The sequence below is a fragment of the Manihot esculenta genome, chromosome 12, assembly GCF_001659605.2.
Source record: "Manihot esculenta cultivar AM560-2 chromosome 12, M.esculenta_v8, whole genome shotgun sequence".
Classification (NCBI taxonomy): domain Eukaryota; kingdom Viridiplantae; phylum Streptophyta; class Magnoliopsida; order Malpighiales; family Euphorbiaceae; genus Manihot; species Manihot esculenta.
The window spans coordinates 11559959-11574703 of record NC_035172.2 but is presented as its reverse complement, the minus strand read 5'-3'; the positions used below and the strand labels follow the sequence as shown (position 1 = coordinate 11574703).

General features: G+C 35.2%; 2 protein-coding genes across 3 annotated transcripts; both read right to left on the bottom strand.

Annotated features, from left to right (window-relative positions):
- Positions 1 to 1104: 1104 nt before the first annotated feature.
- LOC110628782 (VQ motif-containing protein 31) lies at positions 1105 to 2657 on the bottom strand. Its single transcript, XM_021775581.2, has 3 exons — positions 2234 to 2657; positions 2070 to 2103; positions 1105 to 1785 (listed from the first exon to the last, which is right to left on the bottom strand). Exon 3 carries the CDS (start codon positions 1758 to 1760, stop codon positions 1224 to 1226), a length of 537 nt encoding a protein of 178 aa, XP_021631273.1. The 5' UTR covers positions 1761 to 1785; positions 2070 to 2103; positions 2234 to 2657; the 3' UTR covers positions 1105 to 1223.
- A 6304-nt stretch (positions 2658 to 8961) lies between these two features.
- LOC110628256 (calcium-dependent protein kinase SK5) lies at positions 8962 to 13469 on the bottom strand. Of its 2 annotated transcripts, XM_021774826.2 has the most exons (7): positions 12712 to 13465; positions 11270 to 11413; positions 11030 to 11182; positions 10841 to 10956; positions 9821 to 9988; positions 9486 to 9710; positions 8962 to 9183 (listed from the first exon to the last, which is right to left on the bottom strand). In XM_021774826.2, the coding sequence occupies exons 1-7, from the start codon at positions 13271 to 13273 to the stop codon at positions 9043 to 9045; spliced, it is 1509 nt and encodes a 502-aa protein (XP_021630518.1). In that variant the 5' UTR covers positions 13274 to 13465; the 3' UTR covers positions 8962 to 9042. The 2 variants fall into 2 exon arrangements, with proteins under 2 accessions (XP_021630518.1, XP_043804917.1); XM_043948982.1 differs by lacking the exon at positions 8962 to 9183 and having other exon boundaries at positions 9548 to 9733; positions 12712 to 13469.
- Positions 13470 to 14745: the final 1276 nt, after the last annotated feature.

Below are 14745 nucleotides of genomic sequence, written 5' to 3'. Positions count from 1 at the left end.
TTACGCTTGTAATCACGGGATCCCTGACCAGTTAACCCGGTGGGATTCCTTATTAGAATAGTCGACCACATCATCACTGGATTATTAGAAAATGCTATATTTATCTCCATCTTCTTACAATATAAAAAGAGAATAATCACAGAAGCAAAGGTATGCAATTCTTATACTACTAAAGTTCTAAACAATTCATTACATTCGCCCTATTCTCCATTATACTGACTTGAGTATCGGAGTGGCTGTCGTGGGTACTCACCACCTCATGTTCTCTTTTTTGCAGGTCTAACCAATCACAACATAACTATGTTTTTTGGCCGCATCACAAATATATAAGTTGTATATCAATGATATATTAAATGGGCGGTAGAGCTAGTCTGTTATGGCAACACATACATATGTATATCTATGTAGTTAGGTGGTAGAATCAACCACTTATGCATGCATTTGAAATAAAAAATTTGTAAAGAACATTTGTAAAGAACTTACTTAAAAATTTTATAAATTTTGTAACTTTGAAAGGAGATTACAAAGTTGGAAGATCTTGTAATTCCAAAGTAGTGTATAAGGGTTGCTTGATACATGAGTTTTCTAAGACTATTACAACAATGAAACTACAAGAGTTTTGTAAGAGTTTAAGGTTATGGCTTGCTTTCTCCCTCCACCTTGAAATGCTTTTAGAGTTGTGTTGAAGGTGTCTTTAAGGTGTGTGTTTCTTCAAGTTGTGTGCCTATTATGTGCTCCCCTCTTGAGTTGAAGTCCTCTTTTATAGATGAGCTTTATAATAGGCCTAAATTTAAAAAAGATTCAAGAAAATCAAGAAATAATAATCTTAAAAATAAAAATTATGCATTTTTTTTATAAAAAATTTAAATTTTTAATGATTTCTTGATATCATTGGGTCTTTAAAGATTTCATTTTTCACTACTATTATTTTATTTATAATCTTGAAAAATAAAACAAAAACAAAGGTACCAGGATATTTCTAAATACGTCTTACTAGTTTATCTGGTGGATGATAAGCAAAAGAAATATTTAATTTAACACTAATTAGGCTAATTCTCATATAATTAATAGCATTGAAAAATTACAAAAGAGAATTACTGCAGTATTTACTATTTCAAAGAATTTATTTTTTTATCTATGGATTGGTGACATCATCTACTGTACATTAACAGCGCAGGGGATGAAGTTCAAGCAGGCAGAGATGCAAATGTAAAACTAAAAAGTCAAGGTTTATCAATAGTTTTTGGAGATGTCAATGGAAATAAAGTGAGTAGCTCTGGTTCTGCATGTCCTAGTCTAGAACGAGGCGATAGATGCAAGTAAAATCGTCTCTCGTTGATTGCTTTCTCTTCTTCCTCACTATTTATAACGCAAATTGCTGATTCTCCTTTGTTCTCCAGTTCCTGTATCGAGAGTTTAGAGAAAATTTTCGAAGGAGTGCCCATAGGACTTGGGAGAAGAGAAGGAATCCGTAATGTGGTTGGCGATGTCAAGGGCTTGAAGCTGAGAGGAGGCTTAACTATCTCAAGCTTGGGCCTTGAGTAGTGCCTTCTTTCATGGAGTTTAGATGTGGATCTCTTTACTCTAGCAACCACTGAAGCTGCTGTTTCCTGGGCTGGATTACTCTCTGCTGGGCCTGTTAACCTCTGCACAACCTCTCGAAAACTACTTGTATCTGTTTGCACAAATGTGGTCAAAGGTTTACACCCGACTCTACCTTGTCTTTTGCTTGCCGTCTTCTCCATAGATGTATACTTCATGAAAACCCTTATTTATACAAATGATCTGCATAAAGTTCCATAGGATGAAAACATGAAAATGAAACATTTCAAAAAACAAAAATCATGAAATTGAAATTGTAGCAAATGGCTGTTAACCAGCGATTTTCCTTTTAGAATAAAAGGAACAAATTCAGCCGTTGATCTTGATCACACCAGAATCAACAGCTGACATGGAACATGAAAAATTAATTTTTAGATTTTAAATTATATTGAATGTAATGCTCCTGGAAAATGAAAATGGAATATTAAGGAGCAAGAGAAAATTAATTCTACAAGAAAAGTCCATACCTGATTCTGCCCCACTCTGCAAGAATTGAAATTCCTGGGAATTTGAGATGAAGAAATTGTAAATAGAGAATGATAAAAATGAATGAAGAAAATTTGAAGAAAAAAGGGATCGAAGCAGAAGGAGCTAAATACAATTTAGAAGAAGGTAAGTTGGTATAACCTACAGTCATAAAGCCAGTTTGGACAAAGGGTAGCCTCAATATTTTGCATGGCAATCTTCGAAAATTGGTAATTTTGTATCACTTCAGTTATTGTAAAGGATCTTCCATGGAAGCATATGTGGCCTTCCTCAAAATAGCTGCCGGTGGTTTTGATCTTACAACATTCTAAATATACCAATGATTCTCTAAGAAGAGGGACCAAACTGAACAGCAAATTGCTTGCTGTCAAGGAACCATAACTGACAACTTAGTTAAGTTATTGACTCTTTTTTTTTTTTTCCTTTTTTTGACTTTTTGTGTTCTTACTTCCAGACAGTTATAGGTTGTGAGGAACTTCTTTGCTAATATTCTTAAACCTATAGGTCAGGGAATATCCAACTGATGTGTTCACAACAGCTTGTGAATGTTTTAACGGTTTTGACATGGATAAATCTTATGTATATATAGCGATATTCTAATATAAAGGACTTGAAAAAAAAAATTAGGGCCTTATATAAATTTCAGCTCATACTTTAATTAATAAAATAAAACTTTGCCAAAATAAAACGTCATCATTAAATGCAATAAAAGAAATTTCAAAATTTTCTCGGCATCAACATGCGTCATATAGTCTGTGATAGCCGAGCAATTAATAAAGCTGGAATAAAAGAAATGAGTATTGAAAATTTTGTCAAAACGAACATGCAGCAGCATTAAGTATTGAAAGCAGGAACACCAATTTTTGTGCAAGTGGTCAACAAAGAAAGCTCCAACGCTCCCCATTAATAGTCGTTGCCACTGACTGCATACATTTAATGGGGTTTGCTTAGCTTTAAGCTTTTCTATTTTTATTTTTATAACTATGGCTATCTCCAAAATTTATTCAATTGGAACTAAATTCAGTTCGTATTGTTGAATAAAGTGCTCTCATCGAGTATTTACTCTATTCATAAAAATAAAATCTTTGACCTCGCTTAAGGGAAAAGTTCACATCGTCGATTAAAGTGTTTTCGGCGAATATTTTCTTAAATAGAACCCTCGACTTTGTTTTAAGAGAGAAGAATGGTGGTGAGTTCAATTTAGTTAGTATTGTCAAGTAAAGTGTTCTGATCCATTTATAAAATGAGAACTCTGGACCTCGACCTCGCTTTAGGGAGAAAATGCTGATTGACAGTAAAGTAAATAAACTTCAATACTATATAATATATATCAAGAAGTTACTTTTATATTATTTTTTTTTTAAAAAAAAAAAACAGCAGCATTGTCTCTGTCTCTTATGTCTAATCCATTGTGTAGTAGCAGTTGCTCAAGGGAAGAGGGTAATAATCACTTATCGGTACCTGTCAACCTTCAAAAACTATTAATACCTCTCTCTCTCTATCTATCATTTGCTTTCCCCGATCAATCCGGCGATTGCTGAGATGATCAATCTTTGTCGTTAACATTTGTGTTGACTCATCTTTTCCTTTCCAATCAAATTCGAAAAACAACGAACTGTGAAAATTCTTTCCAACTTTCAACTCTTCCATAAATTTAAGCAATTGTTATATGTCCTACTTGTTTTCATTCTGTGCAAGTAACAAATAAATAAAAGCTATGGTGTCAGCTGAAGACTTCAGCTTTCCTAAGATCACTAACCCTCTTCCTCAATTTTCAGTTTCACCTTCCTTGTGGCATGTATCCTCCGTAGTTTATCCTGACGATGAGCGAGAGGCTGCAGGCTTCGCCGATTACAAGAGCTCATCCTGCTTTGAAAGTGGGGAATTAGATGAGGAGGAGAAGATGGACATGTTATGGGAGGACTTCAATGAAGAGCTTCAAAGGGTTTCTTCCTTGAGCAATAAGAATCAATTATCTGATCAGAGATCATTGTCATCTGCCGGAGGTCATCAGGACCTGCAGCTTTGCTGTGTGCAGGCTTTAAACATGTCAAAACCTGGCAGTATATATCAGCCTAAGAAACAAAGCTTGGTTTTGGTGGTGAAGGTTTTGAAGAAGATTTTCTCGCTGCAGAATCAGCTCAGACGAAGAACAAAGTGATTAAGTAATTTATACAAGTGCTTGTGTTATTGTTGCTGTAGAATACTTGTGATTCATCAATATTTTGGCAAAATCACGAGTGATATTAATTTAGTGATAAGCCAATATACAGAGTAACATGCAATGGGTTTGTGTTTAGTTAGGATACAATTGAGATGGATTAATGAATTTGCTACTGTTTTATTGGTTGGCATATGCACGAAAAATTTAGTCTACCGACCTGGAATTTTCTCACCTTCACCCCCTCATTTCTAGCTTTGTCATGGAATTTTTCTCCTTCATCTCTTATTTCTAACTCTATCCCTTTGTCTAATAAAGTTCCCACTTGTACAAAACACTATGAAACCAAAATTTTGTCCTCAAACTACACATGCTAGATTTGAACTCAAAGACATTGGCATTATGTTTTGCTTCTCTCAACAGCCAAACAGGAAGAACAAAGCTTTTTCAAGTTAATGGATTCTTCAATATTTCTACTCCGTGGTTTAAGATTAAACGACTTGTTTCTTTTTGCTCCACTGATAATAGTTTTTTTCTCATGTCATTGGTAGAGCTGCTCATGTTTCAGCAGGTCCAGGCAGACAAGTCCCAAGGCCTTTCAAGGTTTATTTTAGAAGAAAGAAAAGAGAAAAGACATAGGCACTACAAAGGGAGAAAAAAAGGTCCAAAATCCTCAACTTGTGTGGGAACAACTAAGGATACAATTGAATCGGATACGATTCCTAAGGTAACTAAGGATACATCGGAAGGAGCATGACTGTTAGCTCAGATAACTAAGGTAAGAAAATCTGCAACTTGTGTGGGAACAAACTAAGGATACAATTGGTCCAAAGCTGCTGTAGTGAATACATTTTTACAATCCATGCGAACATATGACTGCTTTAAAACAAATGGGAATTATGGCTGAAGTATTAATGAGTTTTTTTGCTAGAGAATCTCAAGTTCCAGATATGAATGATAAACACTGTTTGGGTTATTTTATGAATGGACTGAAAGAAGAAATCAATACAACTTATATCATGACATGAAATTAATAAAGAAGATTAAGCAAGAGCATTGGCATTCCTCCAAAAGCAGGGTAAAAAAACATGAATGGTAAAGGAACAGGGATGACCACTCTTTCTTATGGGTTAGAGCCGAAACCTAACCCTTTATTTGGAAAAAGTTATTTTAAGACTATGGAAAGTTATATAAAATATAAAAACCTTAAATATAAGAGAGAGAGTTTTTAAAGTAAGATTCTTTTAAAATTTTTAAAAATCTCTAATTTCAACCCACTTAGGATCGTAAAAAATTTTTCATGAAAATTTCTAAATATCTATAAAAACTTTTCTCTTCTTAATAAAAGTTATTAAAATTTGTAAATCATAAAAAATCTTACGTTATAAGCCCATCTATCTCCTTTCAAATGGATAAAAGTTTACATATTTGTACACACAAATTTTATATATGAAATTTAAAAAAAATGTCAACAAATATCAACTTAATAAAAAAAAATAGAATTTAATCTCTAACAATGAACTTTTTTGTAATTTGAGACTTGATATTCTTGATTTCTCCGAAAAGTGTAGAGCCTCTCTATTAATAGAGAATTTGGGAGGAGCCCCGGTTGCCTTTAACAAGTATTACAATTTTATTAATTAATTTGTTTTCTTTTAATTGAGTGACATGATATTTTTTTAATTAGTCAATTTATATCATAAATATTTAAATGGATTTATTTGGTAAAATAAATTTAATTACAAATCTAGGTCCAAAAATCATGTGACATTTTATAATTAAAATTTATTTTTTTATTTTTTTATTTTTTTAATAAACGTGTTTCAAAAATCTTAGATTTTATTTGAGCATAATATTTTAAAAAATAATTTAATTTATTTTTTCAAAATATTGGTCTCAATTTTTTTATAAATAAAGAATAATATATGCATATAATTTTGATACATATTATTTTTAAATAGTTGCATTGTCTATTTGAGAATTTTAGTCAATTTTAAATTTTAAATAATTAAAATATTATCTAAATTTATTTTCTTTTAATATAAGGGTTTATATCTAAATAAAAATTTAAATCTTATTCATTCCGTTTGAAATAAAAATTTTTATAAGAATTTAATTCAATTGAATTTTTTTTTAATAAAATTCTTATTTGAAATAAAAAATTTAAAATTTTTTAACTTAGAAATTTTTTTATTATTTATGAAAATAAAATCATGAATAATTTTATAAGCATTTCTCATAAAATCATTTATATCAAATCAGAGATTATGTTTAGAAAGCATACACAATTAATCCCTGTATATTGAGTTGGGCTTTTCACTATGCATCCCAACCAGTTTCACCGAACCAGTTCCAACGAAGCTTGTGTCTAGAAAACATTATTGTGGTGCAAAAAATTTTTTGTTGAGCAAGTAAAAATTTTGTCCTATTTTTTATTATTTTAAAGTTTCAATCTTGGCCTGTACATTCTTCCCTTCAATACGACGCCTGCATGCAGCTAGCTGTGGCATAAAGTTTCAATCTTCATTCTCTGTTGCATCCATTATGACTATCTCTTCTTTTTAATAATTATTATTAAAATATAATAATGTTATATAATACTCGCTTAAAGTAGGCAGTAAATTGTCATAATAAAACAGAGTTACATAGTAATAACTTGATAAACCAATATGCAGTTTGTAGTTTCACCAGTAAAAAAGAAGGTCCGGACGACCATAATATTCGGAACTGAAAGAAAAGAATACTAGATCACTGTAGGTTAGTCTCAGGATAAGTCGGCTTCAGATCGGATAGACTCGCCCTTTCAATTTCATGATGAGACTCCATAAGAAAGCTACCATTAATAGCTACAATGCAGCAAATTAATTTCCTTTACACCTGCGATCACAGGATTTCTGATCAATTAACTGGTGAAAATCCTTTATCAATGAGTTAGTCACATCATTGCTGGATTATTAGAAAATATTGTATTTGTCCTCACCTTCTTACAACATAAACAAAGAATAATCAAAGAGACAAAAATATGTTGTTCTCTCATACAACTACTCTTGAATTCTAAACATTATATTCGTTCTTCTGTTCAACTTACTGAGTGTCGGAGTAGTTATCATGGGCGCCAACCACCTTACATTCTGTAGTGCAAATGGACCAATCACAATTCCATTGGACCAATTACAACACAATTCCATTCCGGCTACGTTATCAATTTATTTTCAACAATATCATATAAATAGAAAGATAAACTTTATAAAACAGTGGGCAAAAATCTGCGAAAACCACGAGTTGTTGCAATTTTTTTAATTAAATAATAATAATAATATTATTATTATTAGTATTATTATTTGCACTCTACTACATTCTCTTTTACTTCAATCATTAGAATTCACTCAACCCTTTCAAAACTTTTATACTTTTCAAGTCAGAAATACCTTTCAGAACTTCAACATTTGCTATTTCTATCATGGTTACCATCAAGAAATTTTCTACCTATCTAAGTCCAACCTCATTATCTTGGATGATGAAGATTCACAGGAAGGTACTACTTTTGTTGTCTATAAGACTACTATTGATTCCTTTGCTGCTACATGGTTTATGTCTGATAGACTATCTCATCAACAAATTTAGAGTTTGGAGACACTATGCAAGATCTTTGATTACAATCTTTCTATCATTACTAACTAAAAGGCATCCTTCCTACAATCTTCACTATACTCTAGCAAGTCTTTAGCTCATGATTTGTTGCTTTTACAATATTATATTGGTAAAGAAAAAATCTTATAAAAGTCATTTTCTATCTTTTATGGAAAGTCTCGCTACACAGAATGCTATTGGGAATGGGTTGAAGATGTACTAGCAAGCAACGAGCATATTCTAAAGAACACACAAATGTATCATGTCATCTATGCTTTGTTCTTCACTTATGATTGTCACCTAAGTGTTATGCAAACCTTTTTTAAGTATTTTAATACTTCAAACCAACACTATTTGTATTCTTGGTAAGAAAGAATTCATATCGCTTTAGGACTTAAAAACAAGATGCTATCTTCCTATTTTTGTTTATTTTTATGATGAAGTTGTTCCTTTAACTAAAAATTAAAAGGTTTTAATTGAAGTGGCAAGTCTTATCTACCTCACAGCTATAAATATTTATTTCTTATTTTCTATAAGAAATCTCACAAGATTAGCGATCGTTATAAGATGAAGATCATAGACTAGATAAAAATTATTTTCGTGGTGCTTCACGACACGTAGATCCTCCTAAACAAGACAATAAAAAAAGGACCAATTGCCTTAAAAAAATCTATAATCCATTTGGAACTATTAATAAAATTATCTATACTCTACCATTAAGTTTACCAGTTAAATATAATATGATATTAGTTTAACCGTTAAATATAATGAAAATATCACTTTATCATTTTAATTAAAAAAATAATTAAAAAAAAAACTCAAACTTTATTAGTTTGAGTAATTATACACCAAAATCAATTTTTCAGTTTAATTTATCTTTTTAATTTAATTCAATTTAAATATGTAAAATATATTTTTAAGAGTTTCAGCACAACATTATAACGATATAAAAAAGTCGTACTTATTATATGAAAAAGGTATTGGAGTTACCAGCGAACTCAAATAGTAAAAAACAATTCAATTTCGGTTTTGAAACCTGCACAACCCTAAATTATCTTGTTAGAGAAAATAAAGAAAAGAAATGCAAAATTTGGTTGGCCATTCATAAAGATTAAAATTAATATCCATACAAGTTTGTAAAGCTGGAATAGTTCATATGAACATCAATCAAATTCCTTGGGACCATTTTTTGCCAATCCTAAAGCTTCCCCCAAGTTGATTGTGCTTCTCATGGTTCTCCTACCAACTCCTCCATTGCCCTTCCTCATCATTGCAGCAAATTCCCCATAATCTATTTGTCCATCCTGCAAGACAGTATTTTTCCTAAGTTGGAAACATAGAAACTCTAAGCCTTTCATTTTTTTATTATTTTTTTTTTCTATTTGTCCATCAAGAATATTTTTCATGATATTCTTTTACTTTCTTTCACACCTATTGCTAGGCCCCATGAGCAGGTCCCACATATGTGAGAAACCGTGTGTACCTATAATCAACAAGCCTTGTATGCAAATGGTGCGACTGATTTAGAACAATGAGGTGCAATGTTATTATGAATGATTTTAGGCAGAGGAGAAAAATAAATGAAGCACAAGGAGAAAGGACTTGCATTATCTTGATCAATCTCTTTTATCATTTCTTCAAGGTGGAGCTCGCTTAAGCCAAATTCTTTGCAGGCTTGTTGAAGCTCATCAATGGTGATATAACCACTACCATCTTTGTCAAAGAATGAGAAAGCCGACACCAAATTCTCCTCTCTTTCCAACTTATTCAAGTGTATAGTGGCAGCAAGAAATTCACCATAGTCAATTGTGCCACTGTTGTCAATATCAGCCTGCCAAACATACCAGATACTTGCTGCCAGTTAAGCTTAACTGATAGAATGAGGAAATAAAAATGGAATATAAAGCTGATTTGCTACAGGATGGAAATAATTGCTCTTACTGCGTCCATCAAATCCTTTATCTCAGATTCCGTAAGTTCAGAGCCTACTCGCTTTAAGCCTTCCTTCAATTCATCAAAAGTTATTGTTCCACTGTCGTCTGTATCGATCATTTTGAAGAGCTCTTTCAGACCACCAATCTCTTCTTCTGAAAGCCTCTCTGCTATGACCTGCAATGGGGTAATAAAATGTCATCACTTAAAAGTAAGAAAGTCCTGTTACAAAATCAACAAGAACTAAACAACCACTTAGCTCTCTCACAAACCATGTGCAAAACTTTAAAATGTCCAGTTTAAGCATAATACTATATTTAAGTTGCTCCAAGTATTATCTCAATGTTTCGTTTCTCACCTACATATAATTACTTCTTTTTGCACATCTAACATTCTAAGCGGAAGGCCTTAAAAAATTGGAAAACAGGGCATGCCAGGACATTTGACTAGTGTCCTGCTTGTTGGGACATTGGAAAATGTTTCAGGAGTTTAAGGCGAGCTGAATGGGGCTAGGCCTTCTGGAAGGTGAGAGACTTATTTAATACTGGAAGTAGTTAGACTCCAATCTATGAATTTCGGAATAAACCTGATACCATTTTAACAAAAACAGCTCCATCATCTTAAGCACACATGATGCTGTCACCAGCCGCTCCACTGGCTGCTGAAGTAAATTTTACTTCAATTTGAAAACTCCTCAAGTAAATTTTAGATAGGAACTTCTGAAGTCTTATTACCTAATCAAGATCTTACCACAGCATGAGAATAAGAAATGACAAATCATTCAATTTCCTTACATCGTAATGTTCTCAATCAGAAAATTTACAGCAGGGAACTGTGGATCTGTTTATCTATGTCTGTTCTTGCAAACAACAATACTTGACAATTTCAAGGCCTTGAAGCTTAAGCAGAAGCAAACTCAGTTCACCAAATAATCAACCAAATATGTATAGATGAAATCAGAATTTTTCAGAATGGAGTTCATAATGCAATCTAAGGAAAAGGAACTACTTAACTCTACCAGAGCCTTACTCGCAAAGCCATCTTCTTAAGTTTGTTCATTGCAGAGAATTGCTTAAGGCGGGATAAAACAGCAGAATCAAGAGGCTTATCTGGGGCAACTCTGTCATCTACGATCCATGGATGGCCTAGTACAGAAGGCATTGAATCATAATTTTGTATGATCGACACCATGCCAGGACCTGCTTAGAAAAGACTTACATAATACTTCATGAGCTGATAGCCTCCTCCTTGGATTCCGTTCAAGCATTTTTCTTATGAGATCCTTGGCACTTTCTGAAATGCTAGGCCATGGTTCAGACTCAAAATCTATTTTTCCTTGTAATATCTGCCGGAAGATCCCCATTTCAGTTTCTGAAGATGCCAAAGGATGAAAATTAATTTTCATAAGATTCACTATTTCTTAATCCTTCATCAATAATGAACTTGATAACAAATCACCTGCCCAAAATGGTGGCACTCCAGATAATAAAATATACAAAATAATTCCTGCACTCCATACATCTGCTTCAGGTCCGTACTGCTTGCGCAACACCTCTGGTGCGACATAGTATGGACTGCCAACAACATCAGAAAGGGTCTCACCTGGAAAGCAACAAATGAAAACAGTGAGTTTTTATAAAACAGAAACAAAACCAGACAAAATTAATTATATTTAGGCTTATCAAGATGCGTCATGACTTATGGGATAAAGATAACATCATGTTTCAATAACTTATCACATGATAAACTTCATCTGATAATTTTCCAATGACTTAGCCCATTTCCATTTACAGTTACTCCAAACCCAACAATAGAGTAAAGACACAACAGGCTACATGAATTAGATCTCATGACTGTAACACCAGCATTTATTCAAGTGCAACTGCCAATTGAAAACTGATATTATAGCCCACCATAAAAAAGTTTCGAGTGGAAAAAGGCTTAGTTGCTCCTTTTGTCTCTTTCTTTCTTGCTGCTAAATTAATCTGTTTACCTTGACGAGAAGCTAAAAAGGTGTGGACAATGATGGCAGTCAACATGATTATGTTTGAAAAAGTGAGATTTACTAATTATGCTTCAATCATTTTGCCTCCAATAGAAGTTATAATTGAATAACACAATCATCTCTACTTCAATTAAAGGATTGAGAAATAAAGCTGCCAGATCCTTTGAAACTTATCAAGATCTCGAGCAAAGTATAGTCCCAAAAAAAAAATAACAAGTGTGAGGATAGTGAGGTTGGAGATGCGAAAAACAAAGAGCATGACAAACATTCCGCTTGAAAACGAAATATATAAGAACTTTGAAAAAATCAAAACAATGGAAAGAGTCCCATCCTATAATTGATCCATTTAGAAACAACAATAACTAAGACTTAATCCCAAACTATTTAGGATCGTAGATCATTTTTCTCCAGTCAGCTCCGTATACACATCATCAATATCAGAATCTGCCCGAGTCATACAATGGCGTCAAACATCAAATAACAAAACTAAGAAAAATCCATGAAAGAATGGGAAGTATGACATAATAGAACATTGCTTATTAATTGAAAAGAACTACTAGGAATCAGAAGGAAATTCCTTATAGAAAAAAAATGTCAGAGAACGCACTGTAACCAATACACAACAGCATCAATTGTTCCAATCTAGAATAATTGTGACCTATTTAATTAGGAATCTGATGATTTCCTAAAAGAAACACAGTAAATTTCTACATGCTAGCTTCAAAAGGAACTGGATCCCAGATGTAAAAAGCAGAAACTGAATAACCCAGTTAGGATTAATTCATATAAGCCAAAAAGACTGTTGAATCTGAATAAAAACAAAACCCATGTAAGAAGAATACTTAAACTGAAGAGAAAGAAAGAAAAAAATATTGATTGAAGTGAAATAATAGACCTGGTTTATAGAATACAGAGAGGCCAAAATCAGTGGCCTTGAGAGCAGCGTCTTCCTCAACACTATGAAACAAGAAATTTTCAGGCTTAAGATCTCTATGCATGACACCAAGAGAGTGACACGCCTCCACAACCCCAACAATGGTCTTGATCAGTTTAGCAGCCTCTCTCTCACTGTAATGACCTTTCTTGACTATCCTATCAAAAAGCTCACCTCCCTCGCATAGCTCCATCACCAAATGGACACAATAGGCATCCTCATAGGCTCCTCTGATCCTGACAACATGAGCGTGCTCAGATAGGTGGTGCATTATCTGGATTTCTCTCCAAACATCTTCAAAGTCTTCTTTGCAAAGGAGCTTTCTTTTGGGGATGGATTTGCAAGCATAGTTAAGACCTGAGGGCTTATGGGTGCAAAGATAAGTGGTACCGAACTGGCCTTGGCCAAGCTTCTTGCCTATGATATAGCGGTCTCTGAGGTTCTGGGTGCGGTAGGGAAGAACCCATTTTGGGTTTGATAAGGTCGTGTGAGTGAAAGAAGCCGTTGAAGTTGAATTATCCATCGGCAAAGCGGATGAAAGGAAGAGAAAGATTTGAGTCTTGGGTTTTGATCTGCTTCTCTGTGTGCGCTGATGGGGGAGAAGAGGACTTCCTAGTTAGGAATGTATGTCTACAGATTCCCTTATACTATTTAGGACAGAAGCTGAGTCATCGTTTGTCCCTAGTAGACAACTAGGGAGGGTGGACCCTCTCCATCTCACTCTTTTCTTATTTCTGTGTCTTATTACTTTCTGAAGTCTCAATACAATGCCTGATTTCTTATTTTAACAACTCCATATTCCACGGCGTGACGTCTCTTTCTTTCTTCCTCTCTTTCTTTTTTATGGATAGATCATATTTCATTAAGGTAGGGCATGGAAGTCCATGAAACAACCAAGGGTTACAAGTGTCACGTAACGAAGGTGACACACCCACAAACTCCCCAAAATATGGTGGTCGTAGGCCTATGGGGATGGCAAAACGACCCAAAGAGTTAAATTGCCCAAAAGTTCAAGGGACGGGCCAATCGGTGGAGAAAAACAGCAGTCGGGCTGCTGGATTGGCCAATTCTGCCAACGGGGCAATTCTGCCAGCAGTGGGCGTCGGGGGCAGCGGGCTGGCACACAGGCAGTTGGCAAGGCGTGGTAGGCCTATGGGAGCCAACTGGGCCTGCGGGGTGTGCAGGAGCTGCGAGGCGTGCTGGAGCTGCAGGACGCACAGGGGGTGCGGGGCGCTGTGGCAACGGGCCCGCAGGACGCCTACTGGCGCGGGGCGCGCAACGGGGGCGCGACACGCAGGACGCGCGGGCACAGCTGCGGGGCGCGCAAGGCAGGCGCGCAAGGCAGGCGTGCGCGCGGATCGGCAAGGGACGTTCGCTGGTTGGCCAGCGGAGCAAGGCAGAGTGAGGTTCGAATCTGCCTGCGGCGGGAAGGTTCCAGAATCATCGGGGGCGCGCGAGAAGGTGCCAGGGGAGTCTGGTTGGCCTATGAAAATTCCAGAAGGCACCAGAACGGGCCAGAAAGCACCAGAACGGGCCAGAAGGCACCAGAACGGGCCAGAAGGCACCAGAACGGGCCCGTGGCGCCCAGAACGGGCCAGTAGCGCCCAGAACGGGCTGGAACTGCCCAGAAGCTTCCAAAAATCTACAGGGGCAGCAGATTTCTCTGGCCAGCAGAATCCAGAAGCTTCCCAGGGATGTGAAATTACCATTTAGTCCCTGAAACTTCTGGAAGGCAAATTCTGGCTACACATTTGGGAGGGCTTTTCCACCACATATTGAGGAGGTGGAATGTCTATAAATAGGGGTGCTAGGGCATTTGTCCAGCACCATACAAGGAGCTTTGAGAGCCATCCTTGAGAGCTATTTGAGAGCACTCTCTTGTACACAAGTGAGGCATTCTTGTGTGAGAGTTTGAGAGCACTTGTACATAGCTTGAGGTTGTAATCCCACAACATATTTAATAGAGTGTTTTGGCTATTGTTTGCCAACTCTTTG

Coding starts and splice junctions, on each gene's coding strand:
- LOC110628782 (XM_021775581.2), bottom strand. CDS start 1,760: ATGAAGTATACATCTATGGAGAAGACGGCAAGCAAAAGACAAGGTAGA.
- LOC110628256 (XM_021774826.2), bottom strand. CDS start 13,273: ATGGATAATTCAACTTCAACGGCTTCTTTCACTCACACGACCTTATCA. Junction 9,989..10,840: donor TTAAGAAGATGGCTTTGCGA/GTAAGGCTCTGG, acceptor ACCCCATTGCAG/GTCATAGCAGAGAGGCTTTC. Junction 9,711..9,820: donor TAAAGGATTTGATGGACGCA/GTAAGAGCAATT, acceptor TATGTTTGGCAG/GCTGATATTGACAACAGTGG.